Consider the following 17,279-nt stretch of genomic DNA (forward strand, 5'->3'; position numbering starts at 1 on the left):
TGCCTTCCCAAACCTGAAAGGTTCGGTTATTTAAAAAAGATGTTAGCCATAGCAAAGCTGTGCCCGACACTCCCATATTAATGAGGTGCTGGGTTAAGATCCGGTGGTCAACCGTGTCAAAGGCTGCACTTAGATCCAGGAGGATCACAACAGCTGATCCTCCCGAATCCAAGATACACCTCGCCTCTTCGACCACCGCTATAAGGGCGGTGTCTGTGCCCTGGCCAGGGCGAAAGCCTGTTTGAGAGCTACGCAGCAGTTTGTTGGTTTCAAAAAAGGAGGACAGCTGCTGGTTAGTTACTTTCCCCGCAATCTTGCTGAGACCTGGTAGCAACGAAATAGGCCGAAAGTTGCCCAGCTCAGACGGGTCCAGCTCTGGCTTTTTAAGGAGGGCTTTTACTATTGCCTGCTTCCAACTAGGAGGAACGACGCCGTGAGAGAAGGAAGCATTTATTAGGTCAGTGGCCAAGGGGGAGATGGTAGATGAAATACGTTTCAGGATGTACATTGGCGCAGGATCACTGGGAGATCCACTTTCCATGGATGTCAAGATTTTTTGAAATTCTTCGCTTGAGACCGGCGCAAAGGAATCCAGAAGAGGGCCAGATGTAAGGGCCTTGGAACTGCCAAGATCGACTGTCCATTTTCTTACTGATTTTGCTGTTCACCTAGCATTTAGAATTTTTCTGATTGGCATGTTATTCTGTAATTGTCCAATTTATTAAGAGCCTTCATGGCAATTACTTCATGCATACACATTAATCATTTTTGTACCGTACCTTTTGAATTTTTATAATAAATGTTTACAATTTTTATTCCTGCCCTAGAACTCAATTACTGAGTCTCTCCTTACTTAATTCACTGTATTTGTGTCAACTATCTTTTTATTGAGTTTTATTACACAATAGATTGTAATACATTCTCATCAATAAGACCAAAACAGTCATTGCACCAAGAGCTGTAGCAAGACGCCAGAATGCAGCGGACTTACGCGGCTAAGGCAGATAACACTGAGATCGTCTGTCCAGAATATTACTCGGGATATCACAGTGGGCTGTCACTGAACCCCACACACCAAAGAGATTGATTGCACCGCTACACCTGCAGCGAGTTCATTGAAGAGCCAGCTAGCCTTTCAAACAGTCTGTAGTGCCTGCCTTGCCTCATACTGAGACCCCGGCTGGGTCCTCATGTGAGTTTTCACCTTCACTTTTTCACTGTTGCACACCACTTTCACCAAGGCTGCGCTTATTCCATTCCAGATGTCCCTACATTGTTAGTGTGGAGGAGACCCCACATTGATAGAAGGGTCGAAACGCCGTCGACAAGCACAAAGAACGGACCATTACCCAGCGTGTATTATTGTGTACCTATGCTGTTGCAAAACTATATATGAATGGTAATTTCTTAGAAGTTCATGAAAACTGTGCACATAATTATTCACCTTGTATTTTCCACACCTTGTTGGTTCCATTTTTCACTTGGGGACACAATGCACAAACATTTGCGCTTTTGACCAAAAAGACTTGTACATACAGTATTATTGTTGTTTATAAAATATGTTATAATGAGTAAACTGTGTAGATTGTTTTTGTTATCTGACATTACTGCACCTTTTTTATTGCGATTGTGCATAAAGATTGCGTATACTAGTTTCATTAGTCCACACAGGAACCAATGTTTTCGTTATATACCTAGTACCCTGGTTCCGTTGTGAGTAGGGCTCCCCGGTTCTTCCCCTTGACGTAAAGTAAGTGACAGGCCTTGTGTGGTGTGAAGTCTCCACAGGATATGCTGCATTTTATGTTTTTATGTAGGTTTTATGAATACCCCCGCCGTCGTTATCTTGTTGCCTTATTAAGAAAACTTGGTTTGAATCAAATCAGACCAGCTCTTATTTACCTACAACTTCTGCATCAGGACAGTGTTCTCCAAATAATATCGTTTTTAAAACTAGCCGTCAGAATGAGAACCTGTTTGGATCAATGACACTATAAATTCTGTCTGTCTTAATGGCTAAACTTCTGGACCTTTTCAATTGCGTCTTTTGCACTTTGTTCAGCACTGTTTGCACTTTATAACCATCCTGTCTGTATATCGAATTTGGGACAAAGGAAACATCATTGTATAATGATTTTAATATATGGCAATAATGTGTGTCATGTTTTTAAACTGTTGTGTATATGTGCACTTTTATGGTTTGAAATATAACCGAAATAAAGTCTCTTTTGATTTGATTTGTGTGGTGTGTTGTTGAGAACTAAGGAGGGTGGGAGCCTCAGTCTCATAGAAATATTACAAAATTGACTATGTTGGGCCGGTGTTAAGAGCATGTGAAAGAAGAGGAGGAGGTACCCAGGTAGGAGGTGGAGGTATGTGGGTCCACTAAAATATAGGAAAGGAGAAAAAATGTAAAGTCTGGGTCGGGAAGCGGGGAGATATGTGGGGCAGGAGGGTATGTGAGTCACTGGGATCGGGGAGAGGAGAAATAAGCACAAGTTCTAGAGAGGGAAATAAAAATAGTGACACTCAAAATAACACAAAGGAATAAGATAAAAAGAAGGGGGAGGTTGGTACAGGGAACCTCTCGAACTAACCGGACGAAGTAGAGATTTGCTAGGTCAGTTGTATTTCCGGCGGACGGTGAGAGATCTGGTAATACAGAGGTTGATGCGAGGGCAGCTCGGGGGGTGGGGGGGAACGGGACAGGGAGGGGATGCTAGGCCATAGCGGTGGAGATGCGCAGTATCCGAATAGAGTGAGTCGGGGGTGGGGGGGGGAGAGGGGTAGATCAGTGGGTCACGGGGTATGGGATGTACTTTACCAGCACTAGGTGCATAGGAAACACTAACGTTTCTTCAAAGGGTCTATACTCAGCGTGGTACCGCTCCCAGGGGGTTCTAGTCTACCGGGGTGGGCCGCTGATGTAAGGGAGGACACTACTACATAAATAGGAGGAGAGAGGCTTGAGGCGACCCGGGGTGAGGGGAAGGGGGACAGTTGAGCGACACCATATAGAATGGGGGACACTGCCTGGATCATTTATGTGGTGGCGGGTGGGTGCTCAATCTCTTCAGGCACACAAAAACGCACTGCTAGGCATATATATGTACGGAGATGTACGGTGCAGTCGCCATGGTAGAGGTATCTGTGTCTAGTGTGGTTTCGGTACCTCCATCAGTGTACAGGGAGAGGAGGGGAGGAGGGGAGGAGCATCGGCGGGTGGAGGGGTGGGGAGAGCAGGTGTTCTTAAGTAGTACAACAGATACCCGCTATCGATCAAGCAGTGAAGTCAACAACATTTTGGAACAATACAAAAAAACCTCAGTAAACTAGGTATACAGTGTGGCTGAATTAGAATCGGCATGACTTTCTAAAAGATAGGACACACTACAATACAATACAGTGCATAGGATTCTCAGCTGTCCGTTGATCAGGTGGAGTCCTACTGTTCCTGTGGCAGCATATCCAACTGTAAGGGGGGTGGGGGGCATCAACGTGAACCATCCATTCCAGACCCCCTATTCCCATTTTTAGGCTGTGTTGTAGGCTTCAGGTGTGAGCGGGATTTGTCTCTCTGCGGTCATGCGCAAAAGTGGCCACCACGTGAAGCGCGGAGGCTCTGTCTTTATGTGTGTGTGCTGGTCTGTCCTGATCCCTGCCACAATGCCAGTTTCCTCCAGAGGTCCGTCTCTTGCTCTCCCGCGACTTTGAGGGTCCACGGTTGTGAAAGTTCAGAGTTACCTGGGTGAATGTTCATGTCCTGGTGTGCTACATTTTCCAAGAACTGGCATAGGTCCTCTGGGTTGTAAAAGTCCCTGGAGTTGCCATCCTTAGTTATGCGGAGCCTCACAGGTTCGAAGAGGCCATATTTAATGTTCAGTTGTCGATGCCTGGGCCTAAGGGAAAGGAAGTCCTTGTGGCGCTCATTCGTCTCTTTAGAAAAATCTACGGCCATCTACGGCCATCCAGATATTGTGGCCGTCATAGGTGAATGTCCCATGGGTGGGTGCTGCAGCCGGGATTTGTCTCGTCTGATCGTGGCATAGAAAAGAGACAATGAGCAGGGGTGAGTCCTTAAGTGGAGGGCATGTGTGGTGGGCCCGTTGAATTTCTAGAGGGGGGGTCAAAGGTGGCCCGATAAGCTACGGAAGGGTATTTTTCAGGAAGGTACCAGCGTTGGGGCCCTCAATGGACTCCGGGGAATCCAAAAAAATTGACAGTGTCCTTCCGGCTACAGTCCTCGAAGTCGACAAGCTTGCTGCAGAGGAAAAGGATTTCCTGATCTCTGTTGTGTACTGCGTTCAATTGGTCCTCTACCACCGTCAGCCTCTGATCCAGCACCTCAGTTCGGGTATGGAACTCAGCTAGCTCCGACCGTATTGATTTGGCTTCTTCCACCAGCTTGGAGATGTTGGAGTCCATTCCCTCCAGTCTGCCACTGACTGAGGAGATTTCTTGAAGTATGCGGTCCATGGTGGCTCCTGCTGCACGGGTCGTTGAGGATACAGGGGGGGCGCTCGCCGAGGGATCACCGGTCTTCGTGGCCATGGTGTGCTGTTGTTTAAGCGCCTCTGTGAATAGGAGCTGCCTGGAGGTCTTGCTCCCAGTTTTTGCTGAGAACATTCGTGCCGCATTGCTGTGCTGGTCCTGGCACCGACCTGAGGGGATGGGGGGGGACACACACCCCGGTCCGCTGTGGTGCTTGGGTGTACACTAGGAGGTTTTGGTAGTCCGTATTGCACCCTCAGCAAACCCGTAGTTGTGAGTGGTCGAAGCAACACGCTATTGATGTGTGTTTCACACGATGGGCCCCCAGCCAGAGAATGGGGGGGTGGGTGACTTCTACTATGCCCAGGCGCCCGTCTAGGTGTGCTCAGGTCGCTCAGCGATGTACTTGTGCCAGGGATGAGGCAAAGGACTGTGACATCCCAGCAGGGGCAGATATTGAGGCGGCCGATCTGAATGTCCACTCGAGTCCGAGGCCTCTGGGAAGTCTCTAGACCCTTCCTTCCTGCCTCCCTTATTCCGCTCCACCCGATATCCCCCTGTTTGGTCACTGGGCCGTGGTACAATGTTATGCTCCCGAGTATGAAGGAGGCAATCCTGCTTCTGTGCTGCCTCAGCTCCCCGCTGGAAGGGTCCCCCCGCATCCGAGGCAGCTAGGGGCCGAGGTCTTTAGCGCGCCTAGGCGAGCTGTTTGCGATGGGGCTCTGTGCTGGTGGATGGCACTTACTCTCCGCGCCTAGAGAGCAATCCTCAGGGCGCGACAGCGCTCAGCAGGGCTCAGGGAGCAGGCTCAGCGGGGCCTCTGGCCTGCTGTGAAGGGCGAGCTCGAGCCCACCTACGCAAGGCCAAGGTTGTCGCTTTGTTGGAAGTGTACGTGGCATGACACAAGAGGGCCAAAACATGCATGGTACAGAGTGTAGGGATTTTGCAAATGGTCCCTGGATTCTAGCAGAAGAGGACATGTAAGTTTGCGACTAAAACTTCCTTTTATAGAAGGCCAACAAATGTTTACAGTGAAGTAATTGAAAACACATGGCACATACACACATATGTTGCATTTCCACTATTTAGCTTGACATTTACAAACGTTTAAATGAAAAATTAAGCAGAACATAAATAATACATCCTGTGATAAAGGGACTTCTCTATCATGCTCACATACCTGTCGCCCATCCTGTCCCACGTTAGTCTGACCTCTCACCACCGTTCGAATATTGTCATCTAGCCGCCTGCACATTAAAAAAAAAGGACTTAAATGTTATTTATCTAGCAAAAACGGCTATTTATTTCAATTAATTTGCTTCACCCAGCTGATGCTTAACCGAAAGAGTCTGAAAAGAGAGGACCACAGGTGTACAATGCAGGAAACAAAACCCGGAGGTTCAAACAATTTTTAGTACTGTAGATGTTAACAAAGAGATAACAAAAAAGTAAGTCTGTACATATACAATGGACAGCATGAAAAAAGTGCATAGCACTGTGGGAGTTTAGACATATGTTAGTGGGTTAATCCTGCGGCTCCCCGACCTCCTCATTCATCAAACTCACTTATTTTCTCTGGTAGAAATTGCAATTGTGTTAAGACCACAGTCGAATCAAGAGAATTTACACAACTAAAAGGGAAGTAAGACTAAGGGGGTGACTAGGATGGCAGGAAGATCCCCATCGCAACCTGATTTACCCCCCACCATATTATAATGGTAACGCGGCGGACGCAAAGTGCGCCCGCTGCTTTTCGGTCGGTCAGCAATCGTTACGATTGCCGGCTGGGCACACTTGGGCCACAATATGGTGGCGGTGCCTATCAGGCACCGCCATCAATGTTAGTATGTGTGGCTTTTAAGGCCTTTCCATGGCAGCAGAGGCTGGTGGGGAATTGCTTTGGGGGCCCGTTGTGGGCCCCTGGGGGAATTGGTGTGCTGCAACAGGGGGTGTCAACATTGCCATGCAGAGGTGGCAGGCACCACGCGGTGCCTCACGTGTCTCATGGCAATGTCAAAAATGCAGAATGTGACCGTCAGGGTGGCAGTATCATCCTAATTGGCAGTACGGGACCGCTGCACGTCTGGCAGCCGGTCCCAGCAGTGCTAGGGTGCCGCCATCCTAATAACCCCCTAAGACTCCAATCTGAGTTGGCCTGAAACAAGTTAGGTATTTTTCCCATCAAGTAAGTTGCCCTCGAGTGAGGTATTTACAGGGTGCAGTATACACTTCCTACTCCAAAATGTTCACTTCTAAAAAAAGGCATAACATTGAAAACACTATTTAATACAACAAAATCTGAATTGTTGGCTTTTTTTGTGGGGATTGCCTTCCCCTCCCGCCCCCCAATACATTTCAGAAGATTCATCCTGCTAAAGGCACAGCTCATAATACCAATCCCCCAGCAAACCGCAGTTTTCAGAGATCTAAATGTAACGTTCAATCATTAATGAGGGCCTTAGATTACAGATGGGCTTATGGAATTCAACTTTCACTTACCTACATGTCCCAGCCCATTCATTTATACATATCAAAAGGTTCACAATTAGGAATTACGTACAATAGGAGGTGAATACAGAATGTCTACCAATCTAGTCATATATTTTCTTTTTAGCCTGAACTGTAAGAAAAATTCAAAGCAGATGTTTACAGAGGGCAATGTTTACAGTGGGCTTAAGAAGTAGCCCAGGTGGCTGCTTGCACCAGTATCATGAATTAGACTGTAGTCCTAATACAGGTGAGACACTGTATGTGGGCAATGACTCACATGGGTAGGAATTAAGACGCAAAGGCTTCCTTCCTCACTGGTCTTCAGATTCTTCTTCAATGCAGCAACATTTTGTTTAAATTCCCCATGATGCTGAAAGTGTTAAATATTTGGGGGTGGTAATGAATTTTCAACTGTGATTAGTTTGGCTGCCAGTGGGATGCCTCCTGTGCAAGGGCATGGCTCGATCTTACAGTTCTCAACTGAAGAGCAACTGTTACATCGGGGTGCAGAGACCACTTGTGAACAGTTGAAATTTTGCCTACTCAATTTCTCCATATCCTGCTGAGTTCGTCTATTAGATGAGAAGCTGTTAGGCAGCAACCATTCTTCATTGTTTAGAATCAGAGCTCAAAGTTAGAAGGCATACAATCTTCAAGTGAGTGTCACTGTGCAGGGGATATCACAGGAAGATGGCCTTTAAATACATCTAAATAGGCTACTTGTAATGCTATAAATTGTGTGCCACCAGATCTCTAAAGATGCATTCCATCTCAGTTTGGGAAGATTTCTCATGGCACAAACCCTCAATTAAATGGCCTTTTGAGACTTACAATTGGTGGGTCTTCAGACCATAGAATCGGGGAGAAATAAAATGCAGATTGGGTGATGTTCTACTAAAAACAGACTTTCATTCAGAGTCCAAATGTTCTTAGTGAAATGAATCTCTACCTACAATGGGTGCAAACCTCAAACAGCACAGGAAGTAAGTGTTCCTTTCATGTATGCCCAACGTCTAGGAAACACTTGAGAACATATGTGGCACAGGAGTGTGCAGACACCCCAGCAGTTAAAAAAATGAACCTGAAGTTCTGAGATGAAGGAACTCTCGTTAGTCAATTGTAATGGGTTGGAAATGTGTGACTACCTTTGCTGATCCAATAACCGCCCTGCCTTCATGACTTTAGTCACAAATACTCAGGAGTGGGAACTTTCCATAGTCTCTGAACATAGTAGCACTTTGATTGCCACTAACTGAAGACATTTTGCAAATCACTGGAATGGAGACTTTTCCACAATGATTGTGAACACTCTCCATCACCTTTACATGATGGGGCTTCTAGCTCACAATGTTAGAGAATCTGTCTGCAAAAGTTAGGCGTCAGAATTTACTAACACATTGGGAGGAACGTACAGGAAAATAAAAATAAAACACATCTAACTACTGACTGCAATCTAAGAAACTGGGACTTTGGGTGCAATGGACGTATGCATGAAGATAAGCTGATATCTTACAGAAACGTATAGTGCCTGAAACCAGAAAGACTTGCCCTAACCAGTGCAACAAATCTGAAAACGAAAGGTGCAAATGAGAATACTTGGGCTATTGAGTGTACTTCCAAGAATCACAATCAAAGAACCTTCATCTGAACTCTGCATGCAGCTACTCAGCTATGTATGTTGCCAGAAGGGACGTCGAGCAACTGCTGGTCTTTCAAGGGAGCAATACTTCATTATTTTAAGATTTAAATGATTAAACTCACACTTTTGACACTTGGTGGTTAAATAACATATTTTTACATATTCCACTTTGATCCGAAAACATAAGCTATAGCTCTCAGAAACTGCAGCTCTCTCACTGGTGAGTTTGTACAGAGGATGTACTAAAAATAAGATAAGCTATGTCTGTACTATTACCATATTTTATGTAACATCGTCAGTTATTACAACATCTGTAATGCGTGAATGGTTTGTGCGGAGTCGTGGAGCGAGTGCTGACCCAGGTAGAACTTATTTCCCAAGGAATGCAGTCAAGCATTCCACACGAACGTAACCACACCATGGTAGGGGCTAGTCTTAAGCATTTACCAAGAAAATGGAAGAAATCGACAATTACGTGTGAGGTCTCTGTGGCAGTCCTTACGGTGTTCTGGGATAGATGTAGTGCATCAGACATTGGTGCCTGGAGCTGTGATACATGCACCCATATGGTCCATGCAGCTCAGTTTGTGGCAGGTCTGGCAGCAGAAACTGGTATCGCAAATCAGGCATAGCATTGAAAACTCAGGAGTCTGCAGGTTGGCGCATCTGGAGCAGGAGTTGGCAAAGATCCTTAATAAGTTGCCCAGAGATCTAAGATGTAGTGGACTCTGAAGTAACTCAAAGGTCTACCCACTCCTGTTGATCTTCACCTTGTGAGTGGAGCCTCTTCGTATCCTCCTCGCCAGCGACATCATTAAGCTTCACTAGTAATTCAATGATATAACACTTTGAGAGTCAACATAATCAAGGACATCCATTAGCAGAGATTGCCTTGCCCTCGTTACAGACAAGATGTCCAGTGCCAACCTCAGACTGTAACCAACAGAGACTGAATTCACCAACAACACAATAAAAGCTGAGATCCAAGAATGGATATTGCTACTTAACATTTTTTTGTAGTGCAACATCGGTAATTAGCATCACAGCTTTATCCGACACAAAGCTGGGTGTATTCACAGCCCAACTCTTCAGAAACATAAAACTAAAATAATCCATCTTCCATACCAACCTGTGCTCCAAAATGTTTAACAGCATGGACGTGATTCAGGGGTCGCAGCTGAGACCCCTTGCAACCTCTGGCACTGCTTTTGTGACCTCCGGCCTCAGAGACAGCAAATTCAGTGCCAATTACACAGGGGCGGCTCTGCATTCCTTATTTCTCCTTTGTTCATTATACCAATAGGGAATATTATTTTATTATTCAGTATTCTAATAATGTTCTATAATTCACTTATGGTGTAATGAAAAAAAATGGGAATCACGCAAGGCAGGATGGGACCTTTAGTGGAAACTGTGATAAGTAAAAATGGTTTTCAATGGGGGCGTGGCCAACTGCCGAGCATGGCGGCAGCTTAACTCGGGAGCTCCACAAGGCTGACCGGCCCGCGCAATTATCCTTCAATCCATCCGTACCTTGACCCGCCCGAAGGAGTGAAGTCGGCTCGGGGAAGCAAGCGGCGCACATTGATCCGTCCCCGGTGAAAATTCGACAAACAAAAGTGCTCCGTCCGGAGAAGGCGAAGTGGGGCCTCCGCCTGCCCAGCAGCACCGGCCACAAGACGGACGACCAGGGGCGTTTTGCGGCACTCTCTGGCCAGTGGGAGGGAAGGACCCTCAATGTGGTATCTGTGTACATCCCCCCGGCGCTTCACGCTACGGCACTGCCTGCTCTTGGGCAGTTTCTCATTGACCTCCCGGAGGGTGATATGATCATTGGGGGGGACTTCAATGCTATCACAGACCCCTTACTGGACACCTTTCCCATACGGGTTCGCCAGGGGGGAACCACCACGCTTCCTGGATTCCTGACTGCCCTGGGACTCACGGATGTCTGGCGTCATCTAAACCCCACGGCAAAGCAATACACACACTACTCAGCCCCTCACAATAGCCTTTCGCGCATTGATTTCTTTTTCTTTCTAGGGGTGGGATTGGGCTCCATAGACAGGATGGAAATTCTACCGAGGGGCATTTCTGACCATTCCCCAATATCCCTTCACCTTACTACCAGAGAACAAAAGCGCGCTAGAGTGTACCCGATATATCCCAATTATCTGCAAATTCCTGGTGTCAGGAAAAAACTTAAATTGACTACGGCTCACTACTTTAGCGAAAACGTGGGCTCGGTCACCTCGCCTTCGGTGCTCTGGGAGGCATACAAAACGGTCCTACGCGGGGCATCCATATCGGCAATCACTGGGCACAAAAGGGAATCCAGAGCTGAACTTACAAATTTGGAATTGGCACTGCACACAGCGCACACTGCCCACATGACAGACCCCACCCCGGACACCGCGCATGAGTTACAGCTCCGGCAGCAACAGCACCAGGCGCACCTCGCCACGGTCACTAGGGGGCACCTAGCGCACACCGCACACCGCATATATGATGTGGGAGATAAGGCTGGGAAAATGCTGGCATGGCTGGACAGGCGGGGCGGCAGTAACAAGGGGATACAACGCCTGTATGATGCTGAGGGCCAGTTGCAAACTCACCCGGAACGAATAGTACATACCCTAGCGCGCCACTTCCAGGGGGTATACACACCGGCACGAGCGGTCACAGAACAGGAGGCCAAGGCGTCGCTCGGAACCATTCCTATCCCTGTGCTTGATCCTGAAGCACAGCAGGAACTAGATATGGACCTGACCGAGGAAGAGATCCAATTAGCGATACAGGCATTGCAGTCCGGCAAGGCTCTGGGTCCTAACGGAATACCTGTGGAATGGTATAAGGCGATGGCCTCGGTACTGGCCAAACCTCTCTTGGGCATGTACAATGAAAGCGTGGAGAAAGCGCTGCTTCCGCTTGACCAGCGCACGGCCACAATCGTAGCCATTCCCAAACCAGCCAAGCCGCCGACAGAATGCACCTCGTACCGGCCCATTTCTTTGCTCAATACTGAAGCGAAGATCTTGGCGAAACTCCTGGCCAGTCGACTGACCCAGCACCTGAGTGCCCTGATACATCCCGATCAATCGGGCTTCATGCCTCACAGGAGCACAGCGCTGAACCTACGGAGGGTACATGGGGTGCTGGCGCGGGCGCATCTTCTCACAGATCGAGCTGCGATACTTTCCCTAGACGCCAAAATGGCGTTTGACCTGGTGGAGTGGGAGTACCTGTTTGCTGTCCTGACCCGAATGGGATTCGGCCCAAAGTATCTTGCTTGGGTGCGACTGCTATACACCTTGCCGGTTGCGCAGGTGGTTGCGAATGGCCACATGTCATCAACCTTTCCACTGGGGCGGGGAACTAGACAGGGATGCCCGCTATCGCCCCTTCTATTTGCTTTAGTGCTGGAGCAGTTGGCAATCATGCTCAGAGCGACGCCACTATTCCGAGGCATCGCTTGGGAGGAAGGGTGGGAGGACAAAGTCTCCCTGTATGCGGACGACATGCTGATATACATGATCAAACCCGATGAGGGGGTCCCTGCCCTGCTGGCTCTTTGCGATGACCACGGCAGGGCCTCGGGCTACACTCTGAACTGGTCCAAGTCCGTGCTTTATGTACTCAAGGGCCCGGGTCCAGTGCTGCCAGCCGAATGTCCCCTAAAGATAACAACCACCTCATTTAAGTACCTGGGTATTTATGTGTCTGCCGATGCCGCGGAGTTCTTGGCCGAGAACTTGCGGCCGCCTCTGACACGCTTGCGTGCAGATGTCAAATACTGGGCTACACTGCCGCTGACCCTCCTAGGGCGAGCGGCACTCTACAAAATGATGGCTCTCCCAAGGTTCTTATATGTGCTTGAAAACTCCCCTTATGTGGTGAGCCCGCGATACTTTTGGCAGGTCGCGGCATTGGTTTCCAGTTTGCTATGGAGCAATGGCCCAGCACGAATAGCGCAAGATAAATTGGTTAAGAGCTGGTACGAAGGGGGGATCGCTCTGCCCAATCTCCAACTGTATTACTGGGCGTCCCAGCTTAAGGTTGTCAATCACTGGATCCACGTCACACGGGAGGACCCAGCGTATAAGGCGGACTGGTCACAACTGGGAACTGAGGGCATGCTCTCAGTGCTATACAACTACCCGCAAGTAAAGACCCTGCTCGGCCCAACGCTCCACACGGCGACGCTATGGCATGCAGCACACTCACGTCTGGGATGGAGGGGTAAAATCACTAGGTTAACTCCACTGTGGGACACTAAAACACTGGGAAACCTGCGGACATGTAAGGGGTTCACACGATGGGACACCATAGGGATCTCGGTGGTTGGAGACCTCTGGGACAAGGGCACGGTTATTCCTTTCCCGCAGCTCCAACAGCTCTACGGCCTGGGCCCCTCTGAAACATACCGATATGTGCAAATCCGACACGCTCTGCTGCAGGCAATCCCACCTGACACCACACTCCCGGAATCGTCACCACTGGAAGATCGGTTACTGACCGAATTTATGGAACAGAAGACAACCTCACTTACGTACAAAAAACTGATTAACAACCTGCCAGACCCCACACAGAATCTTAAAGAGAGATGGGTGGGAGAACTGGGTGAAATGGATGACACGGAGTGGAACGAGGCGCTTGCCTCACCGCGAGAGGTAGGCATTTCGGCCAGGTTCCGCCTAGTGCAGCTTAAAATTTTGCATCGCACCTACTGCACCCGCACACTACTTCACAGAATACACAGGGCGCCGCACCCATACTGCCTCAGGGGATGCGGGGAAGAGGGGACTCTGCTCCATACACTATGGGAATGTCCTCAAATCCGGGAATTCTGGAGGCAGATACTGCGCACAGTCTCACAGGCCGTCAAAATCTCTGTCCTGCCGGAACCCCGTAAGTGTCTGCTGAACATTTGGGACCCTACAGACTTAGACAGGTATGGACAGCTATGGGTCACACTGGCGGTAACAGTGGCCAAACGAGACATTGCGCAGAAGTGGGGTGCCCCGGAGTTGCCAACGGTAGCAGGGTGGATAAGGAATATGGACCTCCTAATGGTAAAGGAAAGAGCTGTGTATGTGTTACGGGCATGCCCACGCAAGTGGAATAAGGTGTGGTCACCGTGGAACGAATATAGGGGAGACCCATGTGAGCCCCTGCCGGAGGGTGAGGACTCGGACTCAGACGAGGACTAGCCGATGGGGGTTTGCTAGTGCGGTGCTGGGGGCAGCCGGGAGATTGCGGAAACGCATCACTACCTTAGGCGCACTGTTAAATAACTGTACTTGCAGAAGACTGTCAGTGGATGAACACACTAAATTGCTCATTGATGACCATAGTTGGGTTTTGAGGTTTTTGTTTTTTCTACAACTTTACATTGTTAATCTCAGATGAATGTATCAGAACTGTACTGTCAGGGAATGACTTAGGGACCAGCAGTGGAATTGTGCCGCGATCTGAATATGCTTGTTACTCATATCCGCTCCAATACCTGACCAGGGCACACTTTGATAATTGGGGACACAAGATGTGTTTCGATCACTACTCCTGCTCACGCATGCTGTTACTATGTAAATGTACTAGACGAATGAACGTATGATTATCTCTGTTGTACTCCTGACAATAAAGAATTTAAAAAATGGTTTTCAATGTATGTTGTGCGTGTGCTTGCAGGTGAGAGTGTGTTGATGTGAGAGTGTGTGTGTCTATGTTTGATCATGCGTGGGTGAGTGAAAGTGAGTAAGAGCCAGTGACTGAGATTGTATGATATTGAGGCATAGATTTACTATTCTTTGACACAAAACAACACAGAAGTTTTTGTAATGCCTTGCATGACAGGTGGAGGGACATAATGTGCCACATATAATATGGTGTATTTTTTCTCTCCCATGTCCTGGCGCACTTTTGGAAGCCATGTGCGAACGCACACACCCTTGCACCATGTGTGCTGTACAATGCATCACACATGCAAAGTTGGGAAAACAAGGAGAGATGGAAACGTTTCACCTCATTACGCCGGTCTTGAGGAAGTGTAAGATTTTAGCACAAATTGCTGTCTGCCAATGTTTGTAGATAGGGATTTGCATCAAAACCCATGGGTGGTTAAGGGAACACCCACGTGAGGTGCCGGGTTTTTAGGAACCCGGTGGTGCCAGGGAATAACACCCGAAGACCTCTGAGTTCCCCTTGTTTCGGACCACAGAAACACGGAGTCTTCTAGTCGCAGTCAGAGATCAAGTTTTATTGATAGCTACCAAGTAACACTTGTCCTAGAAGCACGACAAACACGGGTCATGTGTTCTCAGGAGACTGTTAGTTTTTACAGAACCAGCCTTCTCCTTATATACAAAAATAATAGCTGCAAGCAAAAATTCTTGAGTTTATGATATGGCTATACACATATTTCTACAATAATACGAAAGAGCGAAGTCATGTAGGCAAGCCCGTATTTTAGATGTCCAATTCGTGATAGATTACCTAGCCAGGCCCGGAACTCCCATCAGATATCGATGAAACATCAATAAAGGAAGGTACCACCCAGTCATAAAACTGGCCATAAACAAGGAGTATGGACAGGTGCATGTTTGTAGAAAGCATGGTCTGTATGTAGTGAATGGTTTGAGGAATGTTATGTATTGATGCTATCGTACTTGGCCACTGGGCGAGGGGCTGCCCAAACAGGTTTGGCTAAAGGCAATGGAGTCAGTTGGGACAGGTCAGGGGGAAGTCAGGGAAGGTGGACGTGTCCTTTTAGATCAAGCTCGACCTTTAATTGACTTATCATGAGGGCAAGACACAAGATGGATGTCGTTCACAAAATGGAGTCTAAGGGATCGGGACGGAAACTACGATTCGGGGGTGTTAGCATGTCTCGATCATGTTGTAAATGCATAGGAATGATGTCCTAATCATTATCGGTTCGTCGATACCAAATTCGTCATGGTACGTTGATATTTTGTGACACGGGTATTGGACCTCGATATCGGGATAACAACAGGGTCCAGATTTTCAGAACCACAGACCCTCCTTTTGCCCTTATGTAAGGCAATAATTCATGTTAATCTGAGTCCAAATCTGTATGAAGGAATTCGTGGAGATGCTGCTGTAACATCATTCTGTTGCTCAGTTCGTCCCTTGACACAGGCTTCCGTACACATGAAGTAGCACAGAGGCCACAGAGTGCAGGAGCGCACTGTACACACAGGCAGAACATAAACAGAAGTGCTAAGATCATCCCAATGAAGATCAGTGTTTTCCATCCCCAGGCAGTGATCAGTCCCCAGAACCACCCTAGCAAGGACCAATCTCCTTTTTCCACGTGAAGGGAACCAGATATTTCGTGTAGTTTAGAGATGGCTTGGTACACTGTCGGTGCGTTATCAGGGATGAAAATGCAACAACTAGATTGGATCACTCTACACACACCACCACGATCGGCGAGTATGATATCTAGGGCAACTCGGTTCTGAAGGGTCATAAGTCGATCCGACTGAAGCTCGGTCGTCAAATTGCCAAGTGCTCCGGCCGTTGTGATCACGGCGGATTAGACTATCCTTGATAGCTGGCGAATATTCCTGCTGTTCACCATAGGCCCCCAAAATGGCAGAAAACCCTTTGCGAAGTCAGCGAATTCCTGACCCGCGGTGTCGTCGTTACTCACGACACCTCTAGCTGTCCTTGTCCGATGGTAATCTGCTCGGGCCGTGTAGGTGGGAGGCAGCAGAAATTAGATGAAACACGTGCCTGAGAAGTCAGGGGGCAACCATGTATATGCTTGGTCGTGGCAGACGAAATACGTGCCTTTGGCTGCTAAGAGTATAGGGGAAGTTCGAGAAGCGAACACATATGTTTCCGTGCATATGCTCTTTCCTAATTGTGCTTTGGGATCCCTACCAATACCTTGTAAACATAAGTGACCTCGGTGGGGTACTATCCAAACTGGGCAGGATTTCTTCGCTGTCTGGCTCTTACTCAGGTAAACCCCATATTTAGTTACGTTCCAACGAGTGTATGGAGTGAGTTCATCTTTGGGGATCGTTAGATATGTGTCGAACTCTCTACTCATGTTTCTTATCCCTGCCACTAGTGCCTTGTTGTTAGAATCGCTTTCAATGGAACCGGTTGGGTATGGTACTAGGGCGAACAGGAACATGGTCTGGAAAGCCCACAGAGAACCATAATAACTGAATGGCAGGATGAAGTATGGGATACCCTTATCGGTTGTGTGCGGCATGAGTCCGCATATCCAACAGTTTGATGTGTTCATTATGGACTGGTGTTGGTGTAGGAGTTGAATAAATGAGTTATTTACAAATTCGAGTCTTCTGGCAGACTCGTGTTCAGGTAGATGGTGAAAGGAGTGTGGAGAGAGAGTGGGAGGAGGCGTTGGCCGGGTGACATTTTGGACTAAGGAAACTTGAAATACGAATAGAGCATAACCAGTCAAGAACATTACTATGCTACACAGCATTAAAACACATATTATTAAAAATCTTCTTCTGGACAGTATTGTACACAATTGTCTTTCAAAGTTCGTGAATCTGGCAGGTCTCTCTACCCTTGGAAACTCCATCCTCTACTTGCTGCCCGCGGTGGTAGGTTGGTTCTCCCAGGGAGTGCGCTCTGTTCAGTCCGGGGTAACTCC

At 47.9% G+C, this 17,279-nt stretch overlaps 1 protein-coding gene across 2 annotated transcripts in view; it reads right to left on the bottom strand.

Moving 5' to 3' along the window:
* VPS53 (VPS53 subunit of GARP complex) overlaps positions 1-17,279 on the bottom strand; it is a 1,098,026-nt gene that overhangs the window by 904,663 nt on the left and 176,084 nt on the right. For both annotated transcript variants that reach the window (XM_078679873.1, XM_078679872.1), the window contains exon 4: positions 5,672-5,738. In XM_078679873.1, the coding sequence (XP_078535999.1) occupies positions 5,672-5,738 (67 nt within the window). The remainder of the gene's footprint in view (positions 1-5,671; positions 5,739-17,279) is intronic.

This window comes from Lissotriton helveticus, chromosome 3_1 (genome assembly GCF_964261635.1).
Source record: "Lissotriton helveticus chromosome 3_1, aLisHel1.1, whole genome shotgun sequence".
Classification (NCBI taxonomy): domain Eukaryota; kingdom Metazoa; phylum Chordata; class Amphibia; order Caudata; family Salamandridae; genus Lissotriton; species Lissotriton helveticus.